We start from the raw sequence: 13,569 nt of genomic DNA, 5'->3' as shown, positions 1-13,569 counted from the left end.
ACTATGGTCCCAGCTGCCTTGAGATCATTGACAAAATCCTCCAGTGTAATTCTGGGCTGATTCCTCGCCGTTCTCATGATCATTGAAACTCCATGAGGTGAGATCTTGCATGGAGCCCCAGACCGAGGAAGATTGACAGTCCTTTTGTGTTTCTTCCATTTGGAAATAATCGCACCAACTGTTGTCACCTTCTCACCAAGCTGCTTGGCGATGGTCTTGTAGCTCATTCCAGCCTTGTGTAGGTCTACAATCTTGTCCCTGACGTCCATGGACAGCTCTTTGGTCTTGGCCATGATGGAGAGTTTGGAATCTGATTGATTGCTTCATTCTGTGGACGGTGTCTTTTATACAGGTAACGAGCTGAGATTAAGATCACTCCCCGAGAGTGCTCCTACTGTAATCTCAGCCTGTTACCTGTATAAAAGACACCTGGGAGGCAGAAATCTTTCTGATTGATAGGGGATCAAATACTTATTTCACTCATTAAAATGCAAATCAATGTAGAACTTTTCTGAAATGCATCTATCTATTTATGTACATTTATATATACTTTATTTATACATACCATATACTATCTGTATATTCACTGTTATATTATTTGTTATTGTTGTACATACAATGTACATAATGCACACGTTTTAGCACAATTATAATTACACCTGTCACTTTACCTGCTGTAAATACTACCTGCACATACTTTTCTATACACACTCTGACGTAGCCTTATTTATTTATCAATGTACATATTTACATATTTATCTGCACTTGCTCATTTGCACAATTTCTACTATTTGCACTTCTGGTAGATGCTAAACAGCATTTTGTTGCTATGTACCTGTACTTTGCAATGACAATAAAGTTGTATCTATCTATCTATCTATCTATCTATCTATCTATCTATCTATCTATCTATCTATCTATCTGTCTGTCTATCTATATAAGAATTACAGGTGCTGATTGAAAATAAATAAATAAATTGGTTGGTAATAATAACAATAATAATAATAATAATAATAATAATAACAATAATAATAATAATAATAATAATAATAATAATAATAATAATAATAATAATTATAATAAATTAAATAAATAAAATGGAGAATCAAAAATAATTATCTAAAATTGTGTAATAATTTTAATAATTTAATTAATAATAACAATAATAATAACAACAATCATAATAATAATTCAATCAAAAAAAAATTACTTCTGATCATCTACTCTACATTTTTAAGTTATAAATAAAATATTATTAAATATTATATTAAGTAAATGTAATTTTGATGTAATTAAATTTGCAATAAATTTACAAATAAATTTACTAATAATAATAGAATAACGTAAGGAGAAAATAAGAATAGTTTATTCTTGTAAATAATCACGTCACAAGATAAAATACACATCGCATAAATCACAGAAAACATGAAAATACAATGAAGTGATTTTTAACCTAAATGGGTTTTTTTTTAACAATATGGTAGAAATCGATAAATGCTGACGCACGACGTGCCGATGACGTAATCACGCATTTCGTCGCGCGCGATTTCCAAACGTCGGAAGAGCTGATACCAAACGCTACCTAAAACACTATCCGTCCGATTAATAGCTCTTAATAACAGGATGGTACAAGAGTTTCACGTACTGAGGTGTTTTTCTTGTCAGACATTTCAAGTACAACAGGTAAGCGCTCTAATTCTTCTCTAAACTCTTACCCTTTATTTTATAAATCAGCGTAAACAAAGGCGAACTCGCTCGATAAGTTAGTTAAGCTCAAAACTCACGGGTCTAAATACTTCAGACGTGGTGAGGAAAGCCTTTTTAAATTACCACACTGTTATTTCAGTAAATCACCGAGGTTGTTATTATCGAGGTGTCGTTCGCGAAAGAGCCGGCTCTAAGAACCGATTCTTCGTAGCAAACGAAAAGAGCCGATTCCTGTCGAAGATAGCCGAATCTTCAGCCACGCTTGAAGATTCCATGCAGGCAGGGGCGGGACTTTATTTTGGTGGACACACCATGCGGCCAATCACATCTGAGGACAGACTAGGATCATACCATTATGTCAAAGAAAGAGGTGGGGAAGATGCTCAGAAGACCGCGAGTTGTAGTGGTACAGGCCAGGTACAGAGAGAGGCGGGGGAGCCGGATTTAAACACAAGCGCGTCGGGAAAAAGGGAAGAAATGAGTGAAAACAGAAAAAGAAACAACATTTGGCTGCATTTTAATGATATTGGACACTGCAAAGAATTTAAATTGAAGGCTCCGAGTGATACAAAAATAAGGAAGAGCCATTTGGGAGCCGTAAGAGCCGACTCTTCAAAGGGAGCCGACTCTTCAAAGGGAGCCGAATCTTTGAAAAGAGCCGGACCTCCCATCACTAGGCGTTATAGTGACCTACGTAATATTATATGGTAGAGTGTTATTGTCCAGTGTTAAGTGCATTACAGCGATCTCTACAGCCAGCGTTGCTTCTTTTCAGGGGAAAGTAGCTGAAGCACGCTTAAGAAGTCGCCAGATGACGTCACAGATTAAACTTAGTTTATTCCTCATGATAGAGTATATGATTTTCACCTATAGAGATAATAATAATAATAATAATAATGAATGAATGAATGAAAGAAGACTAATTATAAGAATAGAGTTTTATCACAATAGAAAATGATATATCGTAATTCATTTCTTTTCGAAAGAAGCCATATTTGGTCATGGCACCCGAAACTAAACTTTTAAGAAAAAACTTTTACCAGAATTCTACACTTTTTGGAATGTAGACAAAAGAAAGCAGTGAATGGCCTGCTCTCACAACTTGTATAACAGCAGCTGTGATGTGAATTGGAGAGCTGTAGAGTCATTAAAGTCACTCGAAAAATCACTGGATAATTTTGTTATTGGTGACACTGTATATTATTTGATCTGACCATCCCTGGACACGGTTTTAAAAGGAAATTGGCCGTGACGTTATTTCCTAAGCATTTTGGAAATCTGCTACAGTATTCTGGAGAACTGGTCATCTCGCATCTCTGTCTCAGCGGGTTAAACCTGACAGCTTCCATTATGTTTTATTACCTAATATGTAACTTCTCTTGTAATGAATTCTTTGGAAAATTAAATAAATCTTGGAAATCCAAAATGTGGTCTTCTGATATCTCTTTAATAGTGATGCAGAATGTGTAAGCGTATGAGGCAAAATGGATTTATATAGGGTGTTTATGATCTGTGCACAGTACGTCTAGTCTGGTTACAAACCTGAGCCACAATAACAGTTATTTCATGGAAGAAAACTGTGTGACCCTACAAAAATGAAATCATGGTGTTATTAAATATAGTACCATCTTATCATCTTTAACCCATAATACTGCGGATTACTTCCAGCGGGTAGATGTAGAAGCTGCTTATCTCTAAGAGCCTAATTCCTGCTGTGTAGTTAAACTTTATCCTTATTCTACTTCAGGTCAAAAAGAGCAAAAAATGGACCTGCAATATGTGTGGGGAAAAGCAGTCACTTATAAAAGTAAGTTTCTTTCATTTTATTTGGCATGGATTTGTGTTGTTCCTCTGGCTCTGTATTTGATTTGTGTGCAGGAATATGGCAGAGGTACAGGTGCGGACTGCAGACGGCATGTACAGAAGCTGAATTCATTGCGTGGAGAGCTGCTAGAGGTTGCAAATGAAAGAGCCAGGACTCAGTGGTAAGTGTTATGGTGCTGGGTCTTAACACTGTGTTAAGGTCAGGGCTACTTCTTTTTTCTTTAAACAGCCACAGAGTATAAAATGACTTGCATAAATCTTTCATGACTGTCTTCTTTTTCAAAGGGAGAAAGACGAGGAGCGTGACGTTATCGTCGGCTCTGGAAATGAGACCCAAAGTTGGCAGCAAAAGGTCTGTGGCTGGACATTTACAGTGATGTGCACAAACCCATAACTCACAGCATGATGAAATGAAACCAGCAATAACATTTTTACCCATGCAAATACATTCACTCTAACGTCATGTGAAATTATTAATTCAGGTTCTTTGTGCACGTGTGCATTATTCTTCAGATCAGAGTCATTTGTACTCCAAGCTTAATTCCTTTACACAGACATTACACAAACTCTGAATCATGTGATGTGACTGCTGACGAGAGTAGGTAATAGGCTATACTTGCTTGTTTTTGTCCACACAAGCAACACGCATACTTCTCACTGACGGTTTCAATTAATGATGAAGGACACTGTGACATTTGGGTATCTATTTCTCCACTGTTAGCTTTGATTAGATTTGAGACCATGTCAGTCTTTGGCTTCACCATGTATAGGGGGTTTTGGTTAAGAGAAAATTGAGAAGGGATCTTCACAAGCTACTCTCAAATACTTAACAGTTGGATAGCCCTTTATCTGTAAAAAAAAAAAAAAAAAAAGGGAGGGGGGGGTCATTGACCTCCTCAATACACAATATTGCCAAAGGTTTTGGGATACCTCTCCAAATATTTGAATTCAGGTGTTGTTTTTCAGGGACTGGGCTTCACCCCTTAGTTCCAGTGAAATGAACTCTTAATGCTTTGGCATACCAAGATATTTTGGACAATTATATGCTTTGTGGGAACAGTTTGGGGATGACCCCTTCCTGTTCCAACATGACTGCATGCCAGTGCACAAAGCAAGGTCCATAAAGACATGGATGAGAGAGTTTGGTGTGGAGGAACTTGACTGGCCTGCACAGAGTCCTGACCTCAACCTGATAGAACACTTTGGGATGAATTTGAGTGGAGACTGTGAGCCAGGTCTTCTCATCCAACGTTGGTGCCTGACCTCATAAATGCCCTTATAGAGGAATGGTCCCATAAACACGCTCCTAAATCTTCCCAGAAGAGTTGAAGCTGTTAGAGCTGCAAAAGGCCCATCTCCATATTAAATTCACACGCATGTAAAGGCAGACGTCCCAAATTTTTTGGCAACATGGTGTATTTTACTAATAATCTATTTGACAAATAAGGCATGTTATAAATTCCTACAGTAGTATTTGCCAGAGAGTATCTTCCACCCATGGTAAACCAGATTTTTAAATTAACATTGTCTTTAGATTATTTCTAGGCTTTAAGTTGTTTCCCCTCTTGTTCACAAAATCACAGACCCGTGGCTTTGCTCACCCTTAAGCGGCAGGGACGAAAACAGATACCTCACATGCAAATGCATCATTTGTTGCAGAGCTAGTTTAGCAAAAGATACAGCCAAAAGTCCCCAAAGTATAGTATGGTATAGTAGGCTTTTTTCCAGCAAGGCAGGAGTACACTTAAACATTAAAAAACTCCTCAGCTATTTGAGGACAGAGATTAGTTAATTAAACAAGTAACATTATATTCTGATTTCTCTTTATGACTAAAATGACCTGCACGATGTTGTATCTTAACCTAACTCCTTAATCTTGAGACAGTGACATGGCAACAGTGACATTTTTCCACTTTTAACTTACTATCTGTCATTGGCTTTATTTTAGTCTGTGTGTGAGAAAGTTTCCAGAATCAGACACTGGCGTGGAATATCCAGAGCACATAATACACACATGCTGATATTTCTGCTCTTTAGTTTTGATGGATTGGAATGAGATTTCAGTATTAGAGCGACGCATCTTGTAATTTCCATCTTCGTGTAGGAGCACACACAGGCTGTAAGCCGCTGGAGTAAATATGTGCACCAGAAAGAGAATGGGCCAGGAAGTGAGGAGGATGAAAATGAGGAGGAAGTGAGAGTTTACACAGACACAGATCAGCGCCATCGGCATCATAACATCAGGTTAGAAATTTTTCTCTTTTTTTCCCTTTCAACCACAATTTATTGCTAAGAGTTAAACATCTGACTTGTCAGGTTGATTAGTAATTTGCTAGCAGGTTTGATGCTGTTTTCATTATCTTTTTAGCAGAAAAAGGAAGAAAACCTTTATTACAGGGGCCGCTTGTGGACGTGACGCTGTTAATGAAGTTGAGGACACAGACACTGGTCAATGGGGGGCTGCAAAACGGCCCTCTCAGGTACAATTGTAGACTGTGTTTTAACTCAACAAAAGTTAGGATTGTGAAGAAAAGCAGATGCTAGTGAAGAAATGTTTCTCTCATTTTTAGTCGCATTTAAGGATAGTGCTCCTTATCCGATTAGTGCAGAAGTATTCTCATTATGTCCTATTGCAACGATTAGGATTCACTGTATCACCTACAAGGAACTGCGGATTAATACTTCGAAGGAAATATCATATACGACATCTTTTGTTATTACTCTCTTACTTCTCTGCTAACATAATACCGCATTTATAGTCATGTAGTCTACATGGCCTTTTAAAAATGTACTGTTAATGTGTAATATAAAGTTGGGTGTGTGCCTCATGTGTGGTTTTCATATCGCTTGTGTTATTTCAGCCTCGTCGTCATAATGGAGCTTTCAAATCATCTCTTAAAGTACCTTGCTCTTCAGCAGGATTCCAACATGCCAGTACAAGCCAGAGAACTGATGCTCTTTGTGCTTTTCCAGCTTCATCACTGGGCTCAAAAGACATTACCGCATATAATGATATATGTTCCCAGTTCACTGGAGCAAATAAGCAGTCTTCTGCTGAGTTAAGCACCAAGCCTCAGCATACAGTTCCCTTAAGCAATTCCTTTCCATCATTCACTCAACAGCGCAGTGAAACTAAAACGGAAGCCAAGGACTCTAAGTGGGCTCGATTTCTTCCATCTGTCTGTGTTGAAGACAGGGATGAGGGAGACACCGATTTGGATGTAGATCACGCAGCGTTGGCTCAGAGCCCAGTGACGCCTGTAGCTACGGTTCCACTTAAAAACACGGGCTGTATGAGCAGTGGAGGAAGCGAAGGAGCTTTGTTGGAGAAGGTGTTCGGTGTAGGAAAAGTGATCGATTTTGAGAAAGTGAGTCACTGCATGAATGGAAATGTGTGCAAACAGCCTGAAAGTCCTACCATCGCATCAAGGCCTGTTGGCTCTCAAGAACCTGTGTGTGTTCAGCCACTACCTATTAAAAGACCACGTCCTGTCTTCTCTTTCAGCACGTTATTTCATACAGATGACGACTTCGATGACACATATTAATCGTTTGTGTGATCGAACTAATGAAAAAATACCTAGAAATGAACAAAAATAACACACTGTGACCAGCCTTATATTTTAACCATAGAACCAGATATATATGTAAACATTTTAGAGTAATTCAGACATCCTGAGAGTTCTGCAGACAATTTATTTGACAGACAAGGCAGGAAAGTGTGTAAAAGTATTCAATATAACAATTCGTTTTCATTCTGACTACAAATATACCCCATAGATTTTCTTTTACAGAACAACTAATATCATGTCTAAGTAGGCATATGTTCATTGACATTTCTTAAAGTTTACCAGTTTGGAAAGTCAATGTAAATAATTTTGTGATATATATATGATAAATGCCACTGTGACTGCACCCAGATAGGAGCCTTATGTTAATTCCAAGATTAATTTTCATGTATGGTCTCAATAAAGTTGAAGAAAATAGAAATCTGTATTATTACAAATGCCTGAGTAATTTATATTGTCAGTATTATGAAAGGAATTTGTTACACATTTAGAAAGACAGAAATGATTAGAAATGAGTTAGCATGGGGTTTTCAAAAAATGATTAATTAAATGTAACCCCATTTTTATTTTGAGCCCTTGCTTTCTGCTTCACTTCCGTTGACCTGGGGCTTTGGCGTACTGGATGGTGTCCAGAGCAGCTCCAATATCGTAATTCTTGGTGTGGAGCAGCCTGGTCAGCCAACCACCTTCATCTGTGAAGCCCATGGACAGCATCTGGGACAGAGACTCCACCAGTCGAGGGTCAGCGTCTGAGAAAGAAAGGTTCAAGAACAGATCAGGTTTTGAGTAGGATTATTTAGTGTGTTGTGCTAAGGTGTTGATTGAGAATTTAAACACACATAGCTCTAACGCGGCGGAGGTTTGGCTATTTACTAGACGTACTAAGGAGCAGGCTTGGTACTGAACACGGGAACAAACTTTCTAATCATTTATCTACAAGATTTTGCAAAAACTAAGTGGAGGTGTAACAAAAATGGAAACTGGCACATGATATCCTCACTACTTACAGCATGTAGCTCAGTGGATGCCTATCTGCTTGTGTTTTTCCCTCTTAGCTAGCTCTTGTTTACCTCTGTCAGAATTGTACAGTACAGAATTCTGCATTTACCTTGAGGCAGATGTGGATAGAGGGCAGCCTCACGCAGACCACTGGGTCCTTGGTTTAAGCTGGAGCTGTGGCTGAGAGGAGAAGGGTTATCATTTGTTCCATCCACCTCCATCCTCAGTGACTGGAGTTCACCTGTGGATGGGTCCACCTCCTTCGAGCTTAGATGGGTCCACTCCTCATCATTACTTTGGTCTTTCTGGTCCAGCGAAACATTCTTCAAGAGACATCCAAACATTAATGGAACGGTCATTGAAATAATGTTTTTTTTTTTTTTTTGCCATATGTCTTTAGTTTTATTTACCTTTGCCCCACCACTGGTACTCCCTACACTGCTTGGACCTCCATCTGCCCCCTTGGAAAGGCCTCCAGAGCTACCATCACTCCGGCCACTAGGAGGTCCACTTGAGACGGTAGGAGTTGGTGTCACTTTGGCCTTCTCGCCCTCGTGCTCTACGTCAATGTCCACATCTATGCCTGTAGTGTGGTCAACTCAATTAGGCAAATATATATTTTCACTATTTGTTAAAGCATGTGAAGGACTTTCAGAAAATTATACATATAAGAATGTCTGGTGTTGACCCTGGTTTATATAATATAGTGATGGGAAAGCTACCTACCTAGGGGGCTCAGCAAGGCAGCCACACCCTCTCCAATGTTCTTCAGGTACTCCATATTGGCCTGGGCACATGTGGGTCCTATGAAAACAAACGTTCAAGGTACAATTGCATGAGAGGATGTGAAAGAAAAAATTCAGCAGCTAGTTTATCATAGGGTATTTGAGTAAAAATTGATATGATACTATGGAAAAGTCTTTTAAAGCAAGTTGTCATACCAAATATTGACTTTTAGCTTATTACAACTTAAGTGTTATTATGTAAAAATCTTGTGTCTTAGACTTTTGTGCAGTACTCCTACGTTTCCCATTTAACATGTATCTGCTTGTAGTAAAAAAAGTTACCAAATTGAGCTTCGCGTTCCTGAGAGTTAGCCTGCTGGGAGCTAGGCTGGCAACCAGATGGCCCAGGCTGGGCCTGGTTTTCAGCCTGGGTCTGAGCCTGGGTCTGAGCCTGGGTCTGAGCCTGGGCCTGAGCCCCAGCCCACATGCAGTGCCTCATCTTGCGCCAGAATTTGCCACGAGGTAACCACTGAGTAAAGAAAAATCAGAACAGTAAGGAAACCATAACTGACCAAGACCATGAATACTTAAAAAACAGGGCAGTTTCCTGGCAGGAGCTTACCTCATACATATTGGAAAAGGGGTGAAAAATGGGCAAGAGAGCATGTTCCTTGTGAAGGCCCTTGGCCTGGCAGGTGGAGCACAGGTCATAATTGGGGCACACAGTGCACTTGAAGCGGGTCCCAGCCACTTGTCCCTCACAACCATCACAAGTCACACCGAGGTGAATCAGGGGTTGGTGATGAGGAGGAGGTGGACCCATAGTATGGTGTCCTGGAGGACCCATGTGATGTGGTCCTGGAGGAGGGGGGAAAGGGAACCCTTGGTCCACATGATGTGGGAAGTCACGCTTGTGCTCCTTTTTTTCTGAAAGTGTGAAAAAGGAAGTCCCGTCAAGTTCAAATTTAAAACCAGTCACTGTAACCCATACAGCTTCCTGATACAGAAATATCTGAATCTGTATCTTACCCTTGATGAAAATGCGGAAGGTACTGTCCTTCACCATAGTCAGTCCCATCATGAGCTCATCATCAGACGAAAAGGCAATCATGTCTTCGTCCTCATCTACGACAAGAGAGAAGGAGAACAGTCAGCGCTTGGCTTTGTGATAGCAACGATTCTGTGTTTTGTTTTGTACAGAAACATTTATCTGGAAGCATTGCTAATCATTTCTGAGCTCTTCAAATAAACTCAAACAAAGAATCTCATATTGGAGAAAAGTACGACATTGAAAAGTCCGTCACGTTGAACTGAATTCTTCAGTAGTGACCAGATCAGATGTATACAGCCCTAGACTGTGCTCTGATGGACGATGAAAAATGTATTATTTATATTTTCGTTCCTAAAAGCGAAGTCAAGAGTCAAACGTGTGTGTATAATGCTGGAAACTATGCAGGAGAACAAGTCTGAGCAGCTGAAGGTACATTTACATTTCTGGCATTTAGCAGACACCCTTATCCAGAGACAGTTTTATCTCATTTTTTCATACAACTGGGCAATTAAGGGTTAAGGGCCTTGCTCAGGGGCCAAGTGGTGGCAAGATTGGCTTCCACAAACCATGCATAGTTTACATCATACCACAAGCAGACGACAACAAAACTGGACACTGAGACTGTGTAATTATTATAAATGATTAACTGTGAAGCAAACAAAATTACTCTCTGCCCTGGTTTATACTGAACTAATGAACACCATGCGGGAAATATGTAAACAAACGATATGTACCTGATTAAAGGAGACAGATGATGGAAAATACAACTTTAGTAGTATTATTTCAAGTTCATGGACTTGTTCAGTGCATGGTTTGGGTTCAATCCTCCAACAAGGCGTGGGTTATAAGACATCAACTACAGCCTAATAAACACGTCGACATGGTCTAGCAAAAGTATTGGGACTGACCATCTTTCTCACGTTATAACGAAGGCTATTAGAGCTCAGCAGAATAAAACTCACCTCTGTAATACATCTGGAAGGCGACATTGCGGAGGTTTGAGAAAACATCCACCACCTTGCGGCTCAGGTACTCGAAACTTGTCGAGACGTCCTCATCGACGGCGAAGCGGCGGATCTCCTTATGACAGTCCTCTTTTCCGAGGAGGTAAGCCTTCACTGTCATCGACATGTCTTCTCTCGTTGCTCGGTAGGATATTCGGGCTCGGTCCTGTGTTGCGCAGCAGAAATTGCGTCCTTCAAAAAGGCAGAGATCAGCTGACTGACTGCTTCCTGATCCACGGCGTACACGATTCCGTGCTTTTACCTCGACTACAATATTTATGCAACGGATCAGCCAATGGCAACGCGAAGGGGGCGTGGCTAAGTGCTTCTGACCGGATGACAAATCTCACTTGCAGGTCACTGCGCATGATCCGAGATGCTACAACAACAACAACATGAGGGTGGGGCCCTGTAACGGAGGGGGGAATGAGAAGGCCGAGGAATGACACAGCATTTTCCAATGGGGGAATTCCCACGGCCATTATCACGGCACGTCTCTGTAAATACTGTAATCCCGTAAACCATGGGCTAAAACCTTCGAGAACAAATGTTTAGTTGTCCACAAAGATCTTTAGAGTCACTAAACTTGCTCTATTCACTTCCATGCTATTCTGTAGCACTTTAACTCAGCAGAATTACCAACAGTAAATGTAATAGCTTTTCACTGCGGCTTAAATACCCCCGATCAGGCATAACATTATGACCACCTGCCTAATCTTGTATTGGTCCCCCTTTTGCTGCCAAAAAAGCCCTCACCTATCATGAACCTCTCAACTCGTCTGTTGGATCGGATCACACGGGCCAGCCTTCGCTCCCCACGTGTATCAATGAGCCTTGGCTGCCCATGATCCTGTCACCGGTTCACCACGGTTCCTTCCTTGGACCACTTTTGATAGATACTGACCACTGCAGACCGGTAACACCCCACAAGAGCTGCAGTTTTGGAGATGCTCCAATCCAGTCGTCTAGCCATCACAATTTGGCCGCTCGCTCACACTCCTTACGCTTGGCCATTTGTCCTGCTTCTAACACATCAACTTTGAGGACAAAATGTTCACTTGCTGCCTAATATATCCCACCCATTAACAGGTGCCATGATGAGGAGATAATCAGTGTTATTCACGTCACCTCTCACTGCTCATAATGTTATGCTTGATCAGTGTATTATGTTAAGATATACTTAAGTTATTGTATACTTATGTTAAGGTGAGATGAGATATTTCACACAAGTTGTTTCAACAAGTATACATAAAGACGTATGATTTTATATGAAGAAAATCTTCATTCATTCATTCATTCATTCATTCATTCATTCATTCATTCATTCATTCATCTTCAGTAACAGTTTTATCATGGTCAAGGTTGTGGTGAATCTAGAGTCTGCCCTGGGAAGACTAGACATGAGGCCACATTATCCCATCACTTAAACACAGGGGCAATTCAGCACAGCCAGTCCACATACCAACATGTTTTGGGTGATTGGGAAAAATGAAAAACCAGTTGAAACCCCTGGTTCAGTGTATTTGTTGATATAGACTTCAAACCACTTATGTTGCTCTAGATAAGGGTGTCTGACTAATGCCGTAAATATTAATGTAAACCCACACAGAGAACATGAGGAAACTCCTCAGAGACAGTAACCCAAGCTTAGTACCGAACAACTTAGTACCACAAATCTATGTGATTTAATCCACAGTGCCATGGTCCATTCTGTTGCAATCAAGGAGAAATACCGCTTTATTTGTTTTCCATTAGTTAAACATATCCTAATACAACCTGCTGCTCTGTAACTCACTATTGTTTAGCTGTGTGTGGGTGTACTTGCAGCTAAATGATACGATGTGAGTGCTGCGTCATGCTGAGTGAAAAAAATTTTTTTTCCACAGATTAGAGCCACGACCACATTGCTGGATCACTTTCATCCAATTATTCTATTGTTCACCTAAATAAGCTGGGCAGTTAATGACCAGATTTGGAAGATGTAGTCAAGGTCCAGTGCTCCAGGGTTAAAGAATATTTTCATTGAAGTCGCTGTAGACATTATAGTATAGATAGATTTGGATATATAAACCCTAAACTTTTCCAGAACATATCTCAGATGTTAGAGAAGACTGGAAATCTTTTTAGTATGATTCTGTTATAATAATTTCAGTATGATACTATGTTAGATATGTTAATAGTGGAATAAACACAATAATAATAATAATAATAATAATAATAATAATAATAATAATAATAATAAATGGTAGGGGGTGGTAATGGCATCATACCTTCGGTCACTGATTCTCATTCCCATTATATTTTATTCTTTACATATTAAATACTGATCATTAACATCAGTTATCATTTAGTGGTTTTATAAATACACACTTTGTTTTAAGACATCCTTTTTTTTTTGCTTCAGCTCAAATGAGCAAGTGCCGGAATAGTTAACAGCAAAAAGTTTTAAAAAACCTGTGTAGTGCCTCAGCTATATATAGTTGAAATGGCTCAACTTGACTATGGCTGTAGATGCCTTTAAATTAAAGCTGAAACTCTTTAAACTGCATTTTGAGCTCACATTCATTATGATGTATATAATGTATATAATATCTGGACCCAGGTATGCTGATGAGGTGTAATCTGACCCCTTAAAAAAAAGTTTGGACACCCTAGGCTTATTGGAATAGCAAGATTAATAAAATCCCTAC

The 13,569-nt window shown here is 39.6% G+C and overlaps 2 protein-coding genes across 3 annotated transcripts; one reads left to right on the top strand and one right to left on the bottom strand.

Moving 5' to 3' along the window:
- Positions 1-1,544: 1,544 nt before the first annotated feature.
- On the top strand, positions 1,545-7,444 carry mrnip (MRN complex interacting protein). 2 transcript variants are annotated; one of them, XM_058396668.1, is made up of 7 exons: positions 1,545-1,683; positions 3,455-3,514; positions 3,586-3,692; positions 3,817-3,883; positions 5,636-5,775; positions 5,903-6,011; positions 6,393-7,444. In XM_058396668.1, exons 1-7 carry the CDS (start codon positions 1,624-1,626, stop codon positions 7,077-7,079), a joined length of 1,230 nt encoding a protein of 409 aa, XP_058252651.1. In that variant the 5' UTR covers positions 1,545-1,623; the 3' UTR covers positions 7,080-7,444. The 2 variants fall into 2 exon arrangements, with proteins under 2 accessions (XP_058252651.1, XP_058252650.1); XM_058396667.1 differs by having other exon boundaries at positions 5,900-6,011.
- sqstm1 (sequestosome 1) lies at positions 7,208-11,141 on the bottom strand. Its single transcript, XM_058396666.1, has 8 exons — positions 10,838-11,141; positions 9,854-9,949; positions 9,447-9,751; positions 9,167-9,353; positions 8,826-8,903; positions 8,510-8,682; positions 8,209-8,422; positions 7,208-7,849 (listed from the first exon to the last, which is right to left on the bottom strand). Exons 1-8 carry the CDS (start codon positions 11,004-11,006, stop codon positions 7,689-7,691), a joined length of 1,383 nt encoding a protein of 460 aa, XP_058252649.1. The 5' UTR covers positions 11,007-11,141; the 3' UTR covers positions 7,208-7,688.
- Between the last annotated feature and the right edge of the window lie 2,428 nt (positions 11,142-13,569).

Source organism: Hemibagrus wyckioides, linkage group LG08 (assembly GCF_019097595.1).
Source record: "Hemibagrus wyckioides isolate EC202008001 linkage group LG08, SWU_Hwy_1.0, whole genome shotgun sequence".
Taxonomy (NCBI): Eukaryota; Metazoa; Chordata; class Actinopteri; order Siluriformes; family Bagridae; genus Hemibagrus; species Hemibagrus wyckioides.
Note: the sequence above shows the minus strand (reverse complement) of the source record. Positions and strands in the feature narration are given on the sequence as shown.

Coding starts and splice junctions, on each gene's coding strand:
- mrnip (XM_058396667.1), top strand. CDS start 1,624: ATGGTACAAGAGTTTCACGTACTGAGGTGTTTTTCTTGTCAGACATTT. Junction 1,684..3,454: donor AGACATTTCAAGTACAACAG/GTAAGCGCTCTA, acceptor ATTCTACTTCAG/GTCAAAAAGAGCAAAAAATG. Junction 5,776..5,899: donor CATCGGCATCATAACATCAG/GTTAGAAATTTT, acceptor TTATCTTTTTAG/CAGAAAAAGGAAGAAAACCT.
- sqstm1 (XM_058396666.1), bottom strand. CDS start 11,006: ATGTCGATGACAGTGAAGGCTTACCTCCTCGGAAAAGAGGACTGTCAT. Junction 9,752..9,853: donor CTTCCGCATTTTCATCAAGG/GTAAGATACAGA, acceptor TCACACTTTCAG/AAAAAAAGGAGCACAAGCGT. Junction 8,683..8,825: donor TGCCTTGCTGAGCCCCCTAG/GTAGGTAGCTTT, acceptor ACCACACTACAG/GCATAGATGTGGACATTGAC.